General features: G+C 36.9%; 1 protein-coding gene across 1 annotated transcript in view; it reads left to right on the top strand.

The window, feature by feature from the left end:
• ITGAV (integrin subunit alpha V) overlaps nt 1-17,499 on the top strand; it is a 45,679-nt gene extending 28,180 nt beyond the window's left edge. Inside the window, exons 17-30 of the mRNA XM_005530323.3 lie at nt 400-554; nt 1,994-2,131; nt 2,652-2,719; nt 3,854-4,001; nt 4,350-4,442; nt 5,459-5,538; nt 7,280-7,360; nt 8,334-8,439; nt 9,076-9,234; nt 10,216-10,329; nt 10,628-10,741; nt 10,835-10,942; nt 11,470-11,592; nt 11,966-17,499. Coding sequence (XP_005530380.2) covers nt 400-554; nt 1,994-2,131; nt 2,652-2,719; nt 3,854-4,001; nt 4,350-4,442; nt 5,459-5,538; nt 7,280-7,360; nt 8,334-8,439; nt 9,076-9,234; nt 10,216-10,329; nt 10,628-10,741; nt 10,835-10,942; nt 11,470-11,592; nt 11,966-12,061 — 1,583 coding nt within the window. The 3' untranslated portion in view covers nt 12,062-17,499. The remainder of the gene's footprint in view (nt 1-399; nt 555-1,993; nt 2,132-2,651; nt 2,720-3,853; nt 4,002-4,349; nt 4,443-5,458; nt 5,539-7,279; nt 7,361-8,333; nt 8,440-9,075; nt 9,235-10,215; nt 10,330-10,627; nt 10,742-10,834; nt 10,943-11,469; nt 11,593-11,965) is intronic.
• The last annotated feature ends 488 nt before the right edge of the window (nt 17,500-17,987 follow it).

Raw genomic sequence — 17,987 nt, 5'->3', positions numbered from 1 at the left:
TTAAGTTTTATTACCTATATAAGGTATTTCAAGTAATTAGATTACCAATAGTATTTAAAAATACAAGTGTTTTCTGCAAGATTGCTTTAAATTTTCTAGGGGAGAAAAATTCTAACTTTAGTTCTTGCAGTTCCACAGCAATTACAAATTATATATGCATCTGTGTTCTTACATATTTCCAGTGTTTAAGGAAACAGCAGAATCCAATTTAGGACAGCTGCAGTGCTTGAGAACTAATATAGTGACAGATTCTACATGGAAAAAACTGGAAGTTTTAAGAGGACAACCACTAAGTTTTCATTGTAGTTGAAATCAGTGTTCAGCACCATTTCTGAGGGCAATCTGCACTGTGTTTAATGGAATGAAGTATCCCTGACCCAAATCCTTTGGCTTGGCCAGATTTCCAGGTGGAGCTGCTGTTGGATAAACTGAAGCAGAAGGGAGCTATAAGGAGAGCTCTCTTTCTCCACAGCAAACAGCCCAGCCACTCTAAGAACATGACAATTACAAAGGGGGGAAAGATGAACTGTGAGGAACTGGACGCCTTCTTGAGGGTAAGTAGCCATTAATGTTTTAAGCAAATAATTTTTGGTGCATTGTTTATTGTAAGTTCATTGTGTTAGGTGTTAAAAAAAACAAACAAGCAAAACAGGACAAAAAAGCTAGAGAAACTTCATTTTCAGCATATAGACCTGAAATTACTAAAATCATATGTCTGTCACGAATTACTGCTGCTGTCACAGAATGAATGATGAATCTTATTGTGGCTGAAGTCCTGGCTCCTAAATTCATTGGAAATTCAATTCAGGACTTTGTTCTGGACTTCTTGGATAAGTCATCCAGGCACCAAATTAATTATAATTTCCAAGGAACGTGAAAGTCAATAAGCAGAAGTTGTCCCACGTACTTTGGAGGTTAAAAATTGAAGAAAAATACGGACCTGCAACTGACAAGCCAAAATATGCAAATAGCAGAGGAGATGGAGAAGGTTGAAATACTAAATTTGTTTTTTCTCAGTCTTTCTGTTTTCATCCCCATGAATGTGAACAGATGCTAACACAATTAAAAGTTGAAATTGGTAGAAGAAACATTGTATGTAGCTATGTAAGTTCTATGCAGCTCAGATTTATCTCTGAGCACTTATAAATCAAACAAACAACTCGTAATTCCCACTTAAAAAAAAACAAATAAAAATGCTAACAATCATTAAGGATTCACAGAGGGTAGGTAATACTTTCTTTGACCTGACTTTTTTGTCTGGGTTATGTACGGAATTAGACATCTCAGCTCTCAGGGTTAGTAAAGATTTAGCGCATTTCTACCTGACATTTTCATAAAGAAAATGAAAAATTTCATATAGGATGAAATTATATGAAATAATCATAAATGGGGGGAAAAAACAGTTTAAAACTATAGATAATCAATAAGTTTCTGCCCATAGAAGACATGTTCTGAAATAAGATTTTGAAGTGAGCTGTGCTAGGGTCAGTAGTTTTCATTACTCTTGCAAGTGAAGCAGAGTTTACACTAAGTAAATAGTAAAGCTAAGAGATGGTTTGTAAGGCTTGATCCTGAGATTTAGAGATGGCTTGATCCTGAAAGGCAGGTTCAACATTTGATAAACAGAAAAACTTCAAATGAATGACATGAAAGTCATCAACTTCCAAGTGACAGGTAATAATTTCAGGAAGGAAAAATTGTAAGTCCATAGATGAGTATCTCTGAGACATCTTAGAAGCAGACTGAGCTTGGTCTGACAGGAAAGAGCAGAGTTCTGTAGTCCTTATGATCCTTGTGACTGGATTTCCATGACTTAATATTTCTGTATTCTCCAGTTTTCCATTTGTTAAACAGGCAAGTTGCTGCTAAAAATTGTGCAGGTTTTCTGACAAGAGATTTTATACTTTGAAAAGAGCTCAGAAGTTTTAATGTTATTTTGGCCTCTCCATTCCTACTACACTTTAATTGTGATTCAAATCTTTGGTTTCCTCAGGATGAATCTGAGTTCAGAGACAAGCTAACTCCCATTACTATTTTTATGGAATATCGTCTGGATTACAGAACGGCTGCAGATGCAACAGGATTGCACCCCATCCTCAACCAGTTCACTCCTGCTAATATGAGCAGACAGGTACACTGCTTACACAGCCTGTGATGAGAGAACTCAGAACATACTTTGGTTCATCTTAGGGAGAAAATCAGCTGGAGTAGTACTGGAGGTGTTAATATTGAAGGTTTGGAGAGTTTTATCCATTCTCATACTATGCTGCTCTATGTACATTATATTTCTCCCTATAGTTCTCTTAAGGTAATAGACATAGTTTTTCTATTTCTGCCCTTTTTACAAATTTTTACACTTGTTTGTAAAGAAGATAGTGAGGATGCAACTTAATATGAAGAGATTATTCAGAGTATGGAAAGATGGTTCAGGTGTAAACATCAGTCCTCAAATTGCAGTAGGGCAGGACAAGGCAGTGTCCCCCACATATAAAAACTCATTTGTTCTCTTCTGAGACTAATGACATGAAAACATTTCATAACCAGCTATGTAGAATTTTCTTTTTATGTGGTGGTGAAACAGTATTATTGAAAATGAATGTTAAAACTGATGAAGGAATTATTACAACAGTATGTGTATGATTTTTGCATAGGCCCATATTCTGCTGGATTGTGGGGATGATAATATCTGCAAACCAAAGCTGGAGGTGTCAGTAGAAAGGTAAGTACATGACAAAAATACAACAAGGAAAGGCAATTTCCCTACTTGAAGTCTAAAATTCAGTAGCTGGTAATGCTTTTGTTTAAGGGATGTGTTGAAATAAGTAGGACTCCTCATTGCATGCTATCTAAACTCAGGCTTATATGCTTTAAAGAAAGCCCATTTTCTGCTTTGTAACCTAATGTCTTTAGCATGTAATGCACCACTCCCACCCCAGCCTCCACTATACATAAGCCATGTTTATTTGCTAAGCTGAACATGTATAGTGAGAATAAACCACTGCTAGCTGCCATTGTATCTCTGTTCTCTTGTTTAATATTAGGTAGACATATGAAGATGTGATTTTATCCAGCAAGGGGAGGAGAAGGGCTTTCTTGTCACATGTATGAAAAAAAAAATTGTTGGTATTGGTAGTATCTTCTATCAAACCTGGAAAAAAGAAACAAGTTTTCAGTGGTAATTCATTCATGAGACTGAGCTTTTTGTACTTTGTGTGGCCTAAAACCTCTCTTAATATATTGTCTCATCATCTATTTTTAATGCATTATAGCACACACACATTGTATGTAGCTAGCATACTTCACAAGCACTAATTCATGCAAACACTTCAGTAATATTTTACATCAGTGCAGATACCTTGATGTTTGCTTGTAGTTGGTGAAATGAAAACACATTTCTTGCAAAGATAGTCTCTTTGTATCTGGAACCAAAGGTATTGCAGAGGTCTTGGCTCTGTTCTGGGTAGTTGAGCCTTCCCCTGAGTTTTGTTATAAATATGTGTTGTACCTCTGCAAAATGGGCCTGTAATTCAAAATGTGAACAGGGATTTAGCTGTTCATAATTGTTTGCTCCTTGTGAGAAAAAGGGGTGTGTTTTTTTGTTTTGTGGTACATTTTACAGGAAAGATTCTTACAATAGAACATGTAATACTTGTTCCACTTGTGATTATAGACATAGGGGGTTTTTAAAAGTACCTTAGAGCTCTCCTGACATTCCTGAAGCAAAGGTACTGCCTCCAGATATCTCCAGTGTCTTTGTGAAATTTCAGAATGTCTCTTGTTCCTCTAAGTTCAGCCACTTCAATGCAATTTAAAACCCGAATGCAGAGCTTGTTCTCACACTCTTTTCTTTTAGTGATCAGAAGCAGATCTATATTGGTGATGACAATCCCTTGACCCTCATTGTCAATGCTCAGAACCAGGGGGAGGGAGCCTATGAAGCAGAGCTCTTTGTCGTTGTTCCACCCCAAGCAGATTTCATCGGAGTTGTTCGTAACAATGAGGTAAAAGTCCAACTGCTTTTGAGGAGTCATATTTGAGGTGCTGCTGTGGAAATCTGTAGTGGTTTCTATTATTTCAGTCTTAGAGCAAAGCATTGAAAAAGTGATCAGTTTTTCTCAAAGTCCCTCTCTTTTATAACCTTGAAACAGGTCTGTCTTGTATCAAAAACATTTGTCTCCTTGGAGACTTCCATACTCAGATTTTATTTCACTTTAGTACTTGACTGTGTTATGGCTGAGAAATTATATTAAAATTAATACAGCATAACTAGGACTTCTCTCCAGACTTTTATCCAGGTGTTCAGATGTGAAAACTAACATTCCTTAGTATTTCTTTCTGGTTTATTGCAGGCTTTAGCCAGACTGTCATGTGCTTTTAAAACAGAGAATCAGACTCGCATGGTAGTTTGTGACCTGGGCAATCCCATGAAAGCAGGAACTAAGGTAAGGTTTGGTCCATCAGGTGTCTGGAAGCTCACCCAGGAGGGCAGGTGGCATTTTCCTGAACCACAGCAGTGTTTGGGCAGGAAGTTTTCTCACAGTAATTTAAGATTAGGTCTGACATTCAGCTGCCCACATTTGATTAGTACAGCGGTAGTTCAACTTTCCAGCTAAATTAAAGACTGAAAGGAGCATTCATGAGTTTTATGATGCCACTCAAAATGAGTCATTTATTAAATAGTAGAATTAATGGACTTTGGTCCCTCATGAATTTTTTATATTTATCTGATAGGTATTTTTTTGGATATAATCAAGAGCTACCTCACAACACTTCTTTCTCTTAGTTTATCTCTTTTCTGCTTTCATGAGGAAGGACATTTTGTCTTTTGAAGGATTTTGTCTAGTTGAAACCTCTACAATTCCAACAAATGTAGCTGAAATTGAAAGAATTATAAAATTACTAGTGAGACCTGGAAGATTTTATGACACAGTAAGTCTTATTTTCTGAGGAAATGAAGTGAAAATCAGTCACAATTATAACAATTTCATGATGCTTTTCTTCCAAGAGCCATCTTGTACAGATGAATAAATGCTATTTCCAAAATCTTTTGAAGTGTATCGAGCTGAACTGCACATATGTTAAAGCAAATATTAATTGACATCACCAAACCTTGGGAATTAATTTTGAATCATTAATGTGTTCCCTGCTCATATTACAACACTTTTTGCAACGTCTGGGGAGGCTCAGTTATGTGTAGAAATGGCAGAAGCAGGGTGGGGAGCGTGATGCAATCTTTGTTTTGTATTTTATGGTAGTGATGCCTTGGCTGCAATCTAAAGAGAGGGCAGTACATTTCCAGCCTGGATGAACTGGACAGCTTTAATTTTCCAGTTCTGCCTGTGTGTTCTCTCATCACCAGGAGTCTCAAGCAATTTCATTGTAGTCTAATAGCAGTGAGAAGCTTTTATTGTGTGTTTTATTGTGCTTCCAACTGAACCACAGTGATTTTTTTCCCCAGCTCTTAGCTGGCCTGCGTTTCAGCGTGCACCAGCAGTCTGAGATGGACACCTCTGTCAAGTTTGACTTGCAAATCCGGAGGTATGGAAATCTCTGAGTCACTCCCTCACTTGGGAAAAGACACACACAGTAAATAGGCTGTGAGCTACACAGTATCATTCCAGCCTAATTCTCTTGTCTTTGCCTCGTAATGGCTTGAAAAATAAACAGGCTGAATTAGCTTTCCTAAAATAGAGGGAAAAAGTTAAGAATATTTGTATGTGCATATAACTGTGCTCTGCTGACCCTTGTGCTGCAGAATGACTTTGGGTTTATAGCCCTCTTTTAAAACTGATGCTTGAACTCTGAATCCCTTCTGATGTAAAGCCAGAATTTTATGTATTTAGGGGAGGAGAGTCTTTCAGGGCAGGCAATGTATGGAGTTTTCTGAGCAGAAGCAACACGCAGTGAGCCATCATGGCAGCCAGCCTAAAAGAGCCTGAAAATTAAATGGAACAAAACAGTAGTGTTCCTGTTAATTATCAGATGATCACAGCACTGTCATATAAATCTGATATATAAATCTGAATTTGTAACTTCTGGAGATAATATTTAAGGTTAGAGATGTGTTCATTAGGAGTATCCTTACCCAATGCAGTTTTATGTTGCTTTTAAGGGACAGTATGAATACAGCTGTTTTGGTTTTTCCCTGTGGTGGACCAAAGGCACTTTTTCTTTTCCATTTAAGGGCTTTATTTTTCTTTAATGTAGTGAATAAATTAATCTCATCCACATATGCATTTATCATCTATGGGATTTAGGAAAGATTAAGGCTGCCATTCTATTCTAATGATGGAGCGGTTTGCCATACCGATCAAAGACCTTGGCACATGAAATATTTCTTTGATCTCCCATTGCTCTCTGTTCAGTTTTTCCCCTTCTGCATCAGCTGGCAAGGTGTGCCAGTGGCATGTGTGGCATGGTGTGATTGTTCTTTGCACAAAGTGATCTCTGGGGTGTCTGTCACCTTCCTTAGGCCAACAGCAGTCACCTGCCACTGTCACTGGGTCGGAAACAGTCAGTGAGGTTGCTCAAGTCATGCTTGTCTGCTGATGGAAGAGAAGGGAAGCTCCTCTAGTGTTTTAGCCCTTTCATGGAAGAAAATTTCTTCCATGACTTGTGGCTGCCAGAAGGGTGAGCAGTGGTGCAATGGAACACAGTAATCACAGTTCATAGTGACAGGCATTACCAGGGGATTATCTGGGAGAGGTTTTAAGGATCACACTGCTTGTCTTAAACTCACAAAACTAGATTTCCAATGCTGGCTCAGTTCCTAGCAGAGCAGGTCTAGTCCCTAAAAGAGTGAGGTATTTACAGGACAGGAGGAAAATGCTGTTGCATGTGTTTGTTGATTACAGCAGCAATGAAGAATAATTAGAAGATTCAAGAAGGTCTTTGTAAAGGAAAGTGTTTGGTTAGGGAGACAGAATAATCAGATGTGTCGAAGGAGATCAAGATTCTGCTCCCAGCACCATTTTGAGGGAGGAATGTCCCCTGTATTTTCTTACATGACAGCCATGTGACAGAGTCAGCATTCACTTTGTGTCCTTCATCAACCTCTCCTTGCTGAGGCTCCCCCAAACTATGCAGAGAGTGGGACTTCCATGCATTTAGGTGAGAACTTGCTGGAAGCTGCTCCTTAGTTTTTAGCAATTGTGCTTTCCTACAGTGGCTCAGGAGTCATGCTATGATGTTACATACAATTACTTTGAAGTGTGGAGGGTTTTTTTATTGAATACTTTGCTTATTTCATTTAAGAATTTACCTTTCATTTTCCTTGCAGTTCCAACCTGTATGACAACCTGAGCCCAGTAGCATATTATCAGGCTGACCTTGCTATTTTAGCAGCTGTTGAAATTAGAGGGTAAGCAATACCATTTTAATAAACACTTTCAAGGAGCTTTGCACATTTGCTTCTTTATATTCACTGAACTTCCTTTCAGGTCTGCATAAGTTTTCAGGAAGGTTTAGGGAATTTTTAATCATAAAGACAATATGGTTCTCTCTAGCCAGCCTTTGGATCTTTGGATCTTAAATAATTCTAAATAATTACAAAAGGAATTCCAAAAAGGAATATTGTGCCTCCATTGCTAGAAATATTTTTTAGAAGGAGAAAAAAATCACACCTCTTGTTTGCAGTTTTACAATTTTGCAGGTCACTTTTCTCCTCCACAAACTGACTGGGGTTTCATCTGAAAACCCCTGAAACCAAAGTTGAAGATTCTGTGGAATTTAAGTTTATAATGTCTTCACCTTTTTCAGTCTTAAACATAGTATTAATATCGTAATGACTTAGTTACTCCATCACTTCTACTTCCCCCGAAAAATTCCTCTTGCTTAACCAGTAAACTTGGATTCCTGAGTGTTAATTTTTTTAATTTTCCCCTACATTCATCATTGTGACAAATTTGTTCAGTATCTGAGAGGTGGGGGATGGCACACTGGAAAAGCATGATTGGTATCTTCACAGTTTTCAGGGCTGAACTAGTCTTAGGACTGTACTGCTAAGGCTCTACATCACCAATATTTCTCATTATCACAGTATTTCCCATTGGTTTTGTTTGGATGACTTGTGTGTCTTTTGTTTTTTTTTAACCTAGAGAAAAGAACTGAGCATTTAATATTCAAACCACTTCTTTTAGACAGATTATATAAAATTAGATTATATATAGTACATTATATATAATTTATATAGGTTTTATATAGGTTTTATGTAGAGGATGAAGAAGTGGCAGTTGTATTTTAAACATGTTGATTTTTTTTTCTTTAGATGTTCTAGAGAATCACATTTATTGTTTCATACTTGCTAATAACCACTCCTTTGCTCTGCTGTTTAGTGTGTCGTCCCCTGACCACATATTTCTTCCTATTGCAAACTGGCAGCCCAAGGAGAATCCTGAAACAGAAGATGACATTGGGCCTCTAGTTCAGCACATCTATGAGGTGTGGAATTATTAATGATTTCAGTGACATGCTTCTGTGCTAAGTGAAAATAAATCTTTTGGTGTAGCTTTTCTCTGTAGTAAATTATGATTTTTTTTTTTTCTTTTGTCTTGCATGTAAGGACAGATTTTATTTTTTCAATACTGGGCCAATAACTGGTATATCCAGTAAGAAGGGTTGGAATGCCTGCAATTACTGTAACAGGGGTTGATTACCCACATAACTACATATACTTTATTTTCTTGCCTTTTGAAATCTAAATAAACATTTGAAGTAATATGAGCTCAGGAAATGGCTCATGGCTGTAAATGATTGTACTCTGTTCTGAATCACTGCTCTGAAGTCTTCTGCTGTGAAAAAAATTTAAGTATTTAAAATTCCCTTGAAAGAATTATCAAAGATTTAATCTAGTTTGTTTAATTAAGCAAAACTTACTGAGGGAGCTGTGTGAATAATAATAATTAAAACTTTTACCCCTTTTAGGTAAAGTTTTGATGCTGTTGCCATAAGTGGTTGAGGGTAGGGGTAGTAGCAGTATCACATTCGTGGCTCAAACATAAAATAACAACTATATGCACATTAACAGAGAAAGTAGCATTACTTTTTTACATCTGTAAATTTTATTTTCATAATCAGCTGAGAAACAATGGTCCAAGTGCATTCAGCAAGGTAATGATGACTCTGCAGTGGCCTTACAAATATAAAAACAACACGCTGTTGTATATTGTGCAGTATGAAATTGATGGTCCCATGAACTGCACTTCTGACATGGAAATCAACCCACTGAAAATTAAGGTAAGCAGAACTTTCCCTTTGAGTGGAGTGAAGTATGTTTGATTGTTTTGTAAATACTCAAAATAGCTAAATCCCTGAGAATATGACAAACTGAGATAGTTTTTCATCTGTGACTGATGAGTAAGTCTACACTTTTTCACAATACATACTAATGTATATAGCAGGTGAAATAAAAGGTAAATGGCAGCTCAAAATTGTCAACTCAAAGATCAATTTGCCTTGTTTCTTTTTATTGTGGGCTGGGGTTTTTTTTCTGTTTGTTTTGTGGTTTTGTTTTTTTTAACAATAAGGCTCTTTTATGTAAGTCCAAAGCAATAGAATTATAATGAATGTGGTCATGAATAAAACATACCAGACACTTCTGGACTGTTTATCTAAATATCCTGGAGTTTGTTTCTTGGAAGAACATGCTATTATTTTTTATATTACATTTATCTATTTATGCAACTGGATAATTTATCCAGTTTGGATGAATTTATCCATTCATCCAAAGGTCACAAAAAACAATAGGGGTTAGCTGTCGCTGCCAGCAAAACATGTGACTTACAGAGCAGAAGGAACTCCTTTTTCCTGGGCTTGACTAGGCAAAGAAACATCAGATAAAACCCAGCAAGTTTAATTGAGTGTAGAGGGTTGATTTCTAGGATAGTTTAGAACAAGCAATAAAAGTCAGTATAGTCAGTGAAATTCAGTTAGTTCAAGAAGAATTTGAGCAAAAAAAAGGACAGAGGGAAGATAATCAATGTATAGAATAAAAGAATACTTGTTTATTTTTGAAAACCAAAAAGCAACTCCAGTGAATGTATAAATACAAAGTTCCTGTGCTTCTGCTCTACAATATGCAATGATTTATTCCCAGCCGGGGTCTGAAGAATCGCTAGGATAGAAAGTGAGAAACTTGCAGTTAGGAATTTTCTTGGCCTTAAGCTTGGAATCTGCAATTAACTAAATGATTGTTTGGGTTCCCTTGGTGTATCCTAGATTTCTGCTTCCAAGGATGATGACAGGAATGAAACACTTAGCAGGGAGGACCATCGTGACCACCACATCAGCCGAAGAGATTTAGCTGCCGTGGAGGGGGACGTGCACACTTTGGTGAGCCCTTGGCACTGAGGCGTTGACAACACACCTACAATCCTGTTATATGTCCTTAAAAACAAATCTAAGGAAGGTTTTTCCTTTCTAAACATGATTGGAAATAATCTGTAATAGGAAATAACTTAATACCATATCACTGTCTTTGTAGCTTCAAACTATAATTATCCGATACTGGAGATTATTTAATGTATTTTAAGAGTTTATTTGCCAGTGTAGGTTTATGGGTAAACTAATGCCATTAAGGACTTTTCAAATATTTTCATACTTGGAATATCCTTCCTGTTTTTATTCACAGGGCTGTGGAACTGCTGACTGTTTAAAGATTGTCTGTCAAGTTGGTCACCTGGAAAGGGGAAAGAGTGCAATATTGTATTTAAAATCACGCCTTTGGACCCAAACTTTCATGAATGTGAGTGACTGTAAATATTCTTTCACTGTTTTTGAAACATTAAAAGTGATTTTTGTACACACATGCAATACTAATTTTGTTTTTCTTACACAGAAAGAATACCAGAACCATTCCTACTCTCTCAAATCATCTGCTTCTTTCAGTGTTATAGAGTTCCCTTATAAGAACCTTTCCTTTGAAGATATTCACAATTCTACAGTAGTAAGTCATTTGCATCCAGCTTGAGTTACCATATACAGTCACTTCAAAATTAGTGCAAAGACAGTTATTGAGTAACATTTTTATGGCTTGGTATAATTTTAATTCTATCAACTATTTGTTTCATGTATTTATTTCAGTTGTACATATACAGTTGATGGTAAAATAGACTGGAGCTGACAATATTTGTGGCTTGAAAGACTTAAATGAAAAAAATGATGGTGAACAGTCCTCATGAAAATCATCAAAAATTACATAAGACATGTTGCCATGTTATCACTGATTGCAAAAAAGCAAATGCAGGCAAAACAATCTCCAACCCCCTATTATAATTTAATTTTAAAATCCTATTAAATTTGGGCCAGTGAAGTCTTTATGTCAGCACAAATCTATAGCTATACTAGAGAGAAAAAGTAATTTATACTGGATTAAGATTATAATCATGAAAGGATAAAGGTATACAAGATTTAATGGATGAAGTCAGCATGTCACTATGCCTCAAAGTGTGATTTATTGTGTTTTTCTATCAGGTTACTACAAATATTACATGGGGCATTCAACCACAGCCCATGCCTGTGCCAGTGTGGGTTATAATTTTGGCTGTCCTAGCAGGGTTGCTGCTCCTGGCTGTTCTAGTGTTTGTCATGTACAGGGTAAGTAGTGGGTCTGGGGGTTTTTGTACTGTTTGCTTTTCTCTATTAGTGATGTATTATTTCATATAGTACCAGCACTTTGCAGAAATGCCTTGGTCCTAATCAGCTGAATCAGTTAAGTTTTTGGAATAACTGTATCTTTTCAGCTTTGTCAGGAAGAAGCTGAATAAAAAAGAGCATGCCTGTGATAGTGCTGAACTCAGCTTAATTTTTCAACTGGTGTTTACTGTCTTTGGAGGTCAAAAATGAGGGAAGAGGGTAGGAGTGAAAAAACAACTTAATCAGTTAAGATCTGATTATGAAGGAAAGAGAAAGGATGTGTCTATGTTTTACAAATCACAGTGCAATTTCTTAATTGTTCTCTGAATCACAGATGGGCTTTTTCAAACGTGTGAGGCCACCTCAGGAAGAACAAGAAAGAGAACAACTACAACCACATGAGAATGGGGAAGGAACATCAGAAGCTTAAGCAGAGTTTTATCTGTAAGACATTCTGAAATGTACACTTGCCTACATCTTGGTTACAAATATTGGCTTCCTTCTTCATGAACAAACACTCACTGCTGCAGAGCTGCTGGTCTGGGAAGGCGTCAGCACGTGCAAAACAAGGGCAATACACTTAAATTCCCCCCTCTCGTATTAATGCTGTTCCTGCCTGCCACTAATGCATCTGCACTGACCCTGTGTGAGAAACACAAGTAAGAGGAGTGCTGGGATTTTGCTTACTGGGATACAGGAAACATCATCTTTTCTGGTTCATGTGCTGATTCTCCATGAATTTCTATGCAGTCTGCATTCGCTCTCAGAGCCAGCAGCCTCCAGAGGTGGATTACATGCTTAGTTTCCATTGTTTTTTTTTTGGAGTACACTACATTTCATTGCCTAGCTCTTGAAAGTTAGTTGCACAAAAAAAATGAATGTAGCTTGTATTACAGTACTGAAGAATGTTCTTTACCCATTAGCTCTGATGATTATTTTTTTTCTCCTGCTCAAGAAATAGGAAATATTCAGTGGAATCATTCAAATCCCACACCTGGTTTGCACACCTGTTCCCCTGTCTACTCAGTCATCTGTCTTGTGGTTTCCCTCTAGACCTGACAAATACTGTTCTCCAGGTCCTGGGTGTCTTACTGTAGGGATTGAGCCTACAAACACCATGTGAGTGAGAGAAATCTGGGGCTGATGTACTTTCTATGGGACTTGGGGAAAAGATTCAGGAGAAGATCCCAAGAGTGCTGTGTATTTCCACAGCGCAGGATTCAGGTGTTCCACAGAGCTCTTGGTAGCATGGATGCATTCATACACTACCAGGGACAAGATTCTGGGCTGTGGCTGCCAACAGCCACGTCTGAGAAAACCCTTGATGTCCACCAGTGAAACCTCTGCAGGTTTTGAAGTGAAGGCTGCACAGTATTTGGCTTGTATTTCAGTTTCTAGCAGAGCACTGGAGGGACACTGTGTGACACCTGGTACACCGTAGGGAAGATGTTAATCCTCACTTTCCCTGCTTGACCATGCCCAGGTACAGGATGGAGTGACATGGGGGCTGTTCAGGCTCTCTGCCAGCTATATCCATGGATCTGGATTATATCTGTGCTTCAGCCACACTCACACCTCCCTCACCTCCTGGCCTCAGGGAACAGTGAGTCAAATGAAGCAGCAAAGAGCTGGCAGTGCACAAGGGGTCCAAAAGTAAAGGTTGATTTGGCTTATTTCATTTCACTCATTCATTCATCGTTTCATTGGCTTGTTTCATTTGATTCATTCATTGTTTCAGTCACTGCATGTTTCATTGCACAAGACATTTCATTGCACAATGACATTTCATTATGTTCAATGCATTTCATTACCAGAAAAGACACTAAGTATTTTGATTCATTGTTTTTTAAACATACCAAAAGGTCAGTGGTTTAAAGTGGTTTGAAGCCATGGGTTTATATCGCTCTCAGCTTATTTCCCTCACCATTGGTGCAGTAAAAGGAAGCTTCTTACACTGATTGATACAATTTTTCCTTTCTAAACATGATTGGAAATAATCTGCAATAGGAAAGAGCATTGTCTATGCATTTCAGTAGACAAGTGCAGAGCAGGAGGTTCTCAATTTGCAACCACAGGTTGCACAGATCCTAGAGCGGACACACTTAAACCATTACTAAGGTGCCTTCTATGTGATGTGGTTGTTTTCTTTTTTAAAGGGAAAAAATTGCAGTATAAACTCTCTGGATGCAGTCAGGTACACAAAGACTTCTACTGCACTTACAGCAGTGAGATTTCTATGCAGACAAGCTCTTAAAAGGGCAAAAACTCTTGTCTGGTTTTGTACCTTGGGGCTTTTCTTCATAGCTGCATTTCCCCCATAAATACAGCAGTGTCCACTAAACCCAGAATTTTCTGAAATGAGCAGTTTGTTTCAACTTTTATTTCTGCATCCTTTCAGAGATTTAAAATCCACCAATGGCTTTTGTTGTTAAGTCCCTTCTTACTTGCTGATCCATGATGGCATCTGAGTCCTTAAGGGAGACAGCACAGAGTCTGGGGGGCCAGTATGTTCAGATATAGGCTTGCATATTTATCCATTTACATGGGTTGGGTTTAGACAGTTTGTTTAGATAAAATTAGTTTTCATGAAAGGGTATAGGGCATAATTCCGCTTTCACTGAACTTTCAAGGTCTTCAGTGTGGCCAATGTTTTATTTTTGTCTTTCTTTTTAGTATTGTTACTAGTAATGTAGTAGAGAATCAGGAGTCAGGTTTTGATCCTGGCCTCAAAATGTGACTTTGATAGAACAGCATTTTCAGTTACTTACATGGGCTTGTGGTTCTCACGCTTGATTATCTATGTGCAAGGAGATCAATTTTACCCAGTCTTAATCTTAGTAGGGTAAGAGGTTTAAGAGACTGACAGACAGATTATAGCTCTAATTCCTACATGTGTGCTTTCATTACATGTACACTTCATGGTGACTTGAAATTTATTAGACTACTTGCATGTGTAGGCATTATTAGGAGATGAAAAAGAGTATTTAGAAAAAGCATGGTGAAGATCCCTCCTGCTCACGTGGATGGGATACCACAGCATTGCTAATGTCAGTGCTAACTGCATCCTGATTTTACTGTGGCAACTGGAAACTCTCATTTTGCTGATTTTCAGGATAAGAAGGTACATTTTATTAGTACAACTACTGTAGCTACAGAAAGCATCTTCCATTTTTGAAGTTAAATAAAGTAAGACTTATTTAAGAGATTTTTATTTCTTGCCTTCTGCTGGACAATGAAAGCAAATAGTTGCTTCTTCCATGTCCATTAATTTCCAGTTTGGTTAAAAAGACCACAGTAGCATATATAAATGGAGTATACAGGTTATTTAGTGAGCATAGATGTAACACCTCAAATTCAATTTAAAGTAACATTTGTGTTTCAGGGAGATTCCAAACTGGAAATTTTCCTGAATGGAAGTGCAGGAAACTTTTGATAGTGTGTTCTAGATTCAGCAACAAGATTCCAGATTATGTATATACTTCTGTCAATATAAATTTCATACTGACTTACAGGCATTGATGTATTCTTACAGCAAGTACTGTAGAATGATGTTAAAGCTTTTAAAGAAACTTTAGAAAAGGTATTTTAGAATGAAATTAATGTCTTTGAGTCAAAATTGATATGCATAAAATGCATACTGGGAGCATTTGAAAAATACAAGTACAGTAACAGAGAATTAGACTTCTTTGGGGAACTATGTTTCAGGAGCAGATTTTTTATTAATATAAAATCCACAGTTATGTAATTATTTAGGCAATAAAAACATTTTAAAAGAGCTATATCTTTTATAATGAAATATGAAATTATATATGTACTCCAGTTTGCAATTAATGCAACATCTCATGATCAAGTTTGAAAAGTGATTTATATTACAGAATGCATATTATCTATTACTATGTTTGACAATATTTAGAAAATGTAAAGCAAGGAACCTAATTTATAGGTTTTCTTTCAAGGAATGATGAAATTGTGGAAATACTTTTGTTTAAGCATGACTGTAAAGGCAAGTACGGGCTATATTTATCAACGTAATTTGAAATCCTTGAGTAAGTTTGCCAACATTGTTTGCCAAGTTATCAGGATTTTTTCTGTTTTAAATCTTGATTTATACATTGACCTCTAATTCACAGAATGCTTGTGGAAACTTTCGAAAGTTTACTACATGTGCTCTTTCTTTATAAAACATTTATTCCATCGAAGGTATTAAATAGTTAGTCATTTCTGAACTTGTGTCCACGCTTAAACAGTCTTAAAGGGTATTTTGAAAATACTTCAGCTATAATCAGCATGCTCTTGGTGATTTGAAGGAATCATGCTGAACTTAGATTTTTGCAGCATTTGGGTTTGTTGGTTACCCCGATAGAGCCCTGCAGTATTTTTCACCCTCCCAAACAGTTGCAGAGCAGCATTATGCTGGGGAAAATCAAGGCAGTTTTTGTCTATGGTCCAGACTAATGTGACCCTTTGAATGTGATTCTTTGTGTCCAATGCTGCTGGCTGTTAATGAGTCAGAAAAAAAATGTATTTTATTAAAGAAAAACAGGAATCCAAAAAATAAAAAAGGTGATGGCAGGGCTCAGATGAGCCTTACATCGGGGAGATGATTTTGGTTTGTTTCTGAGATGTGCAGTGCTCGGTTGGCAGTGGCCCCTGTCACAGCCAGATGCCACAGCTGGGATCATGGTTATTGCTGAGCTCTGTAACACTTCTGTGGGTGTGAGGGGGATCTGAACCCTTTGGTACTGAATATTTAGCCTCAAACCCCCACGTGCAATATGACATGGTGTGACCTGGTTCACTGCCAAGCCCTCTGCCCAGTTCTGCTGGCCTAGGAAGGGCCGTGGTGTTTCCATTTTTGTGAAGACATTACTGGTGAGGACAGTGTTTGTCAGCCAAACAAACAGAGCCAGTGTGATGAATTAATGCTATCGGAAGTCTTTGATCACCCACATTGGGTGAAGCTTGATGTATATTCTAAAGTGTGTCCATTACTAACTCCTGAGTTCTTGAGAACTGGTACCACCTTCTTTAAGTCCATAGTGGAAAATTTGACTAGATCCAATACAATTGGGGTTGAGTCTGTAGTACTACTACTGTTTCATGTGATTGTGGTATTTAGGTCTATTTTTTCCCTATGTATAGAATTTTAACATAACACAGGAAATCTAACCTTTCATGCAATGACTTTCTCCAGATGTGCTGCATTAAAGGTGAATAACTTAATCCTTGGCTTTTGCAAAGTAATGGAAGATTTCATGTAGCATTTACATCTTCAAAAAACTTTTACAGGTTTTGCTTTCCTAGTTCATGAAGGAAACCTGTATTTCCTATGATACAAATATGCTGAAAGTGTAACATTTTATTTCTTCTTAATGGATTTCTTTTGCCTTTTTTTTGTGTTTGCTCATGCATTAAATCAGTAGAGCATTATTTGCACAAGCAGAAAATTAACATACTAACAAGAGTGCTGCATTTTTTGTTTCTTTGTCATGCAGTAAATACTTGCAGCACAAATGGGAATATTTTCAGTTACTATGAACTTGTTTCAAAGATCTTCGGTACATTTAAGGAGAGCAATATACATTTGAAGTCACCTTATTTTGTATTAAATTATAAATTGTTCAAAGAAGTGGGTATTGTGGCACAGTAATTTTGTACTGATGTGAAATATATAGCTATGAAAGCTATGGTTTGCTTTTTAACTCATTCTTTTAATCCTAATGCAAATTTGAGTGGTTTTATTAGGTTGTATTTTTCTATGTATATATACAATTTCAAAATATTATGATTGGGAACTGAAAAATGTAAGTATTGATTTGATTCTGATATTTAGAATTTTGGAATAAAATACCTCTTAATCAACAGAAATTCTGTTGTAGGTTTGTTTTGGGTTTTTTTTTTCCCCTTAGGTGCATTTTTAAAAATGTATTTAATTCATCAGAAAATATTTCATAGTGTATGTTTGTACTCCAAAATTATGTGCTACCTTCAAAAAGGCTACATTAACACAACTTTTATGTTCACACCTCAAATCAAAAAATGTTGTAATCACAAGCAAGAAAAAGACTATATTCTGTTACCAGAAAACTGATCTCCAACAGAAATTTCTACATACCAGAAATAAATAGTTTTGATTTTATAGGTTTCACATTACTGTAAAAAATGGTGACATCTTGTCCTCAGGTTAGGAAAATTCCCAGAGAGCTGGAGTTTCTTTCCTTATTGTATTATTAGTCTAATTTTATCTCAGTGTTGTATTTCTTCTGATTACCAGTCATAACTCACCTGTGTGAGCGGGGTGACAGAATTTGTTAATCTGAGGACAGTAGTAATAAAGGAGATGGAAAAGACGTAAA

The sequence above is a fragment of the Pseudopodoces humilis genome, chromosome 8 (assembly GCF_049639895.1).
Source record: "Pseudopodoces humilis isolate 2021_Gansu_Grassland_sample_001 chromosome 8, ASM4963989v1, whole genome shotgun sequence".
In the NCBI taxonomy this organism is placed as follows: Eukaryota; Metazoa; Chordata; class Aves; order Passeriformes; family Paridae; genus Pseudopodoces; species Pseudopodoces humilis.
Note: the sequence above shows the minus strand (reverse complement) of the source record. Positions and strands in the feature narration are given on the sequence as shown.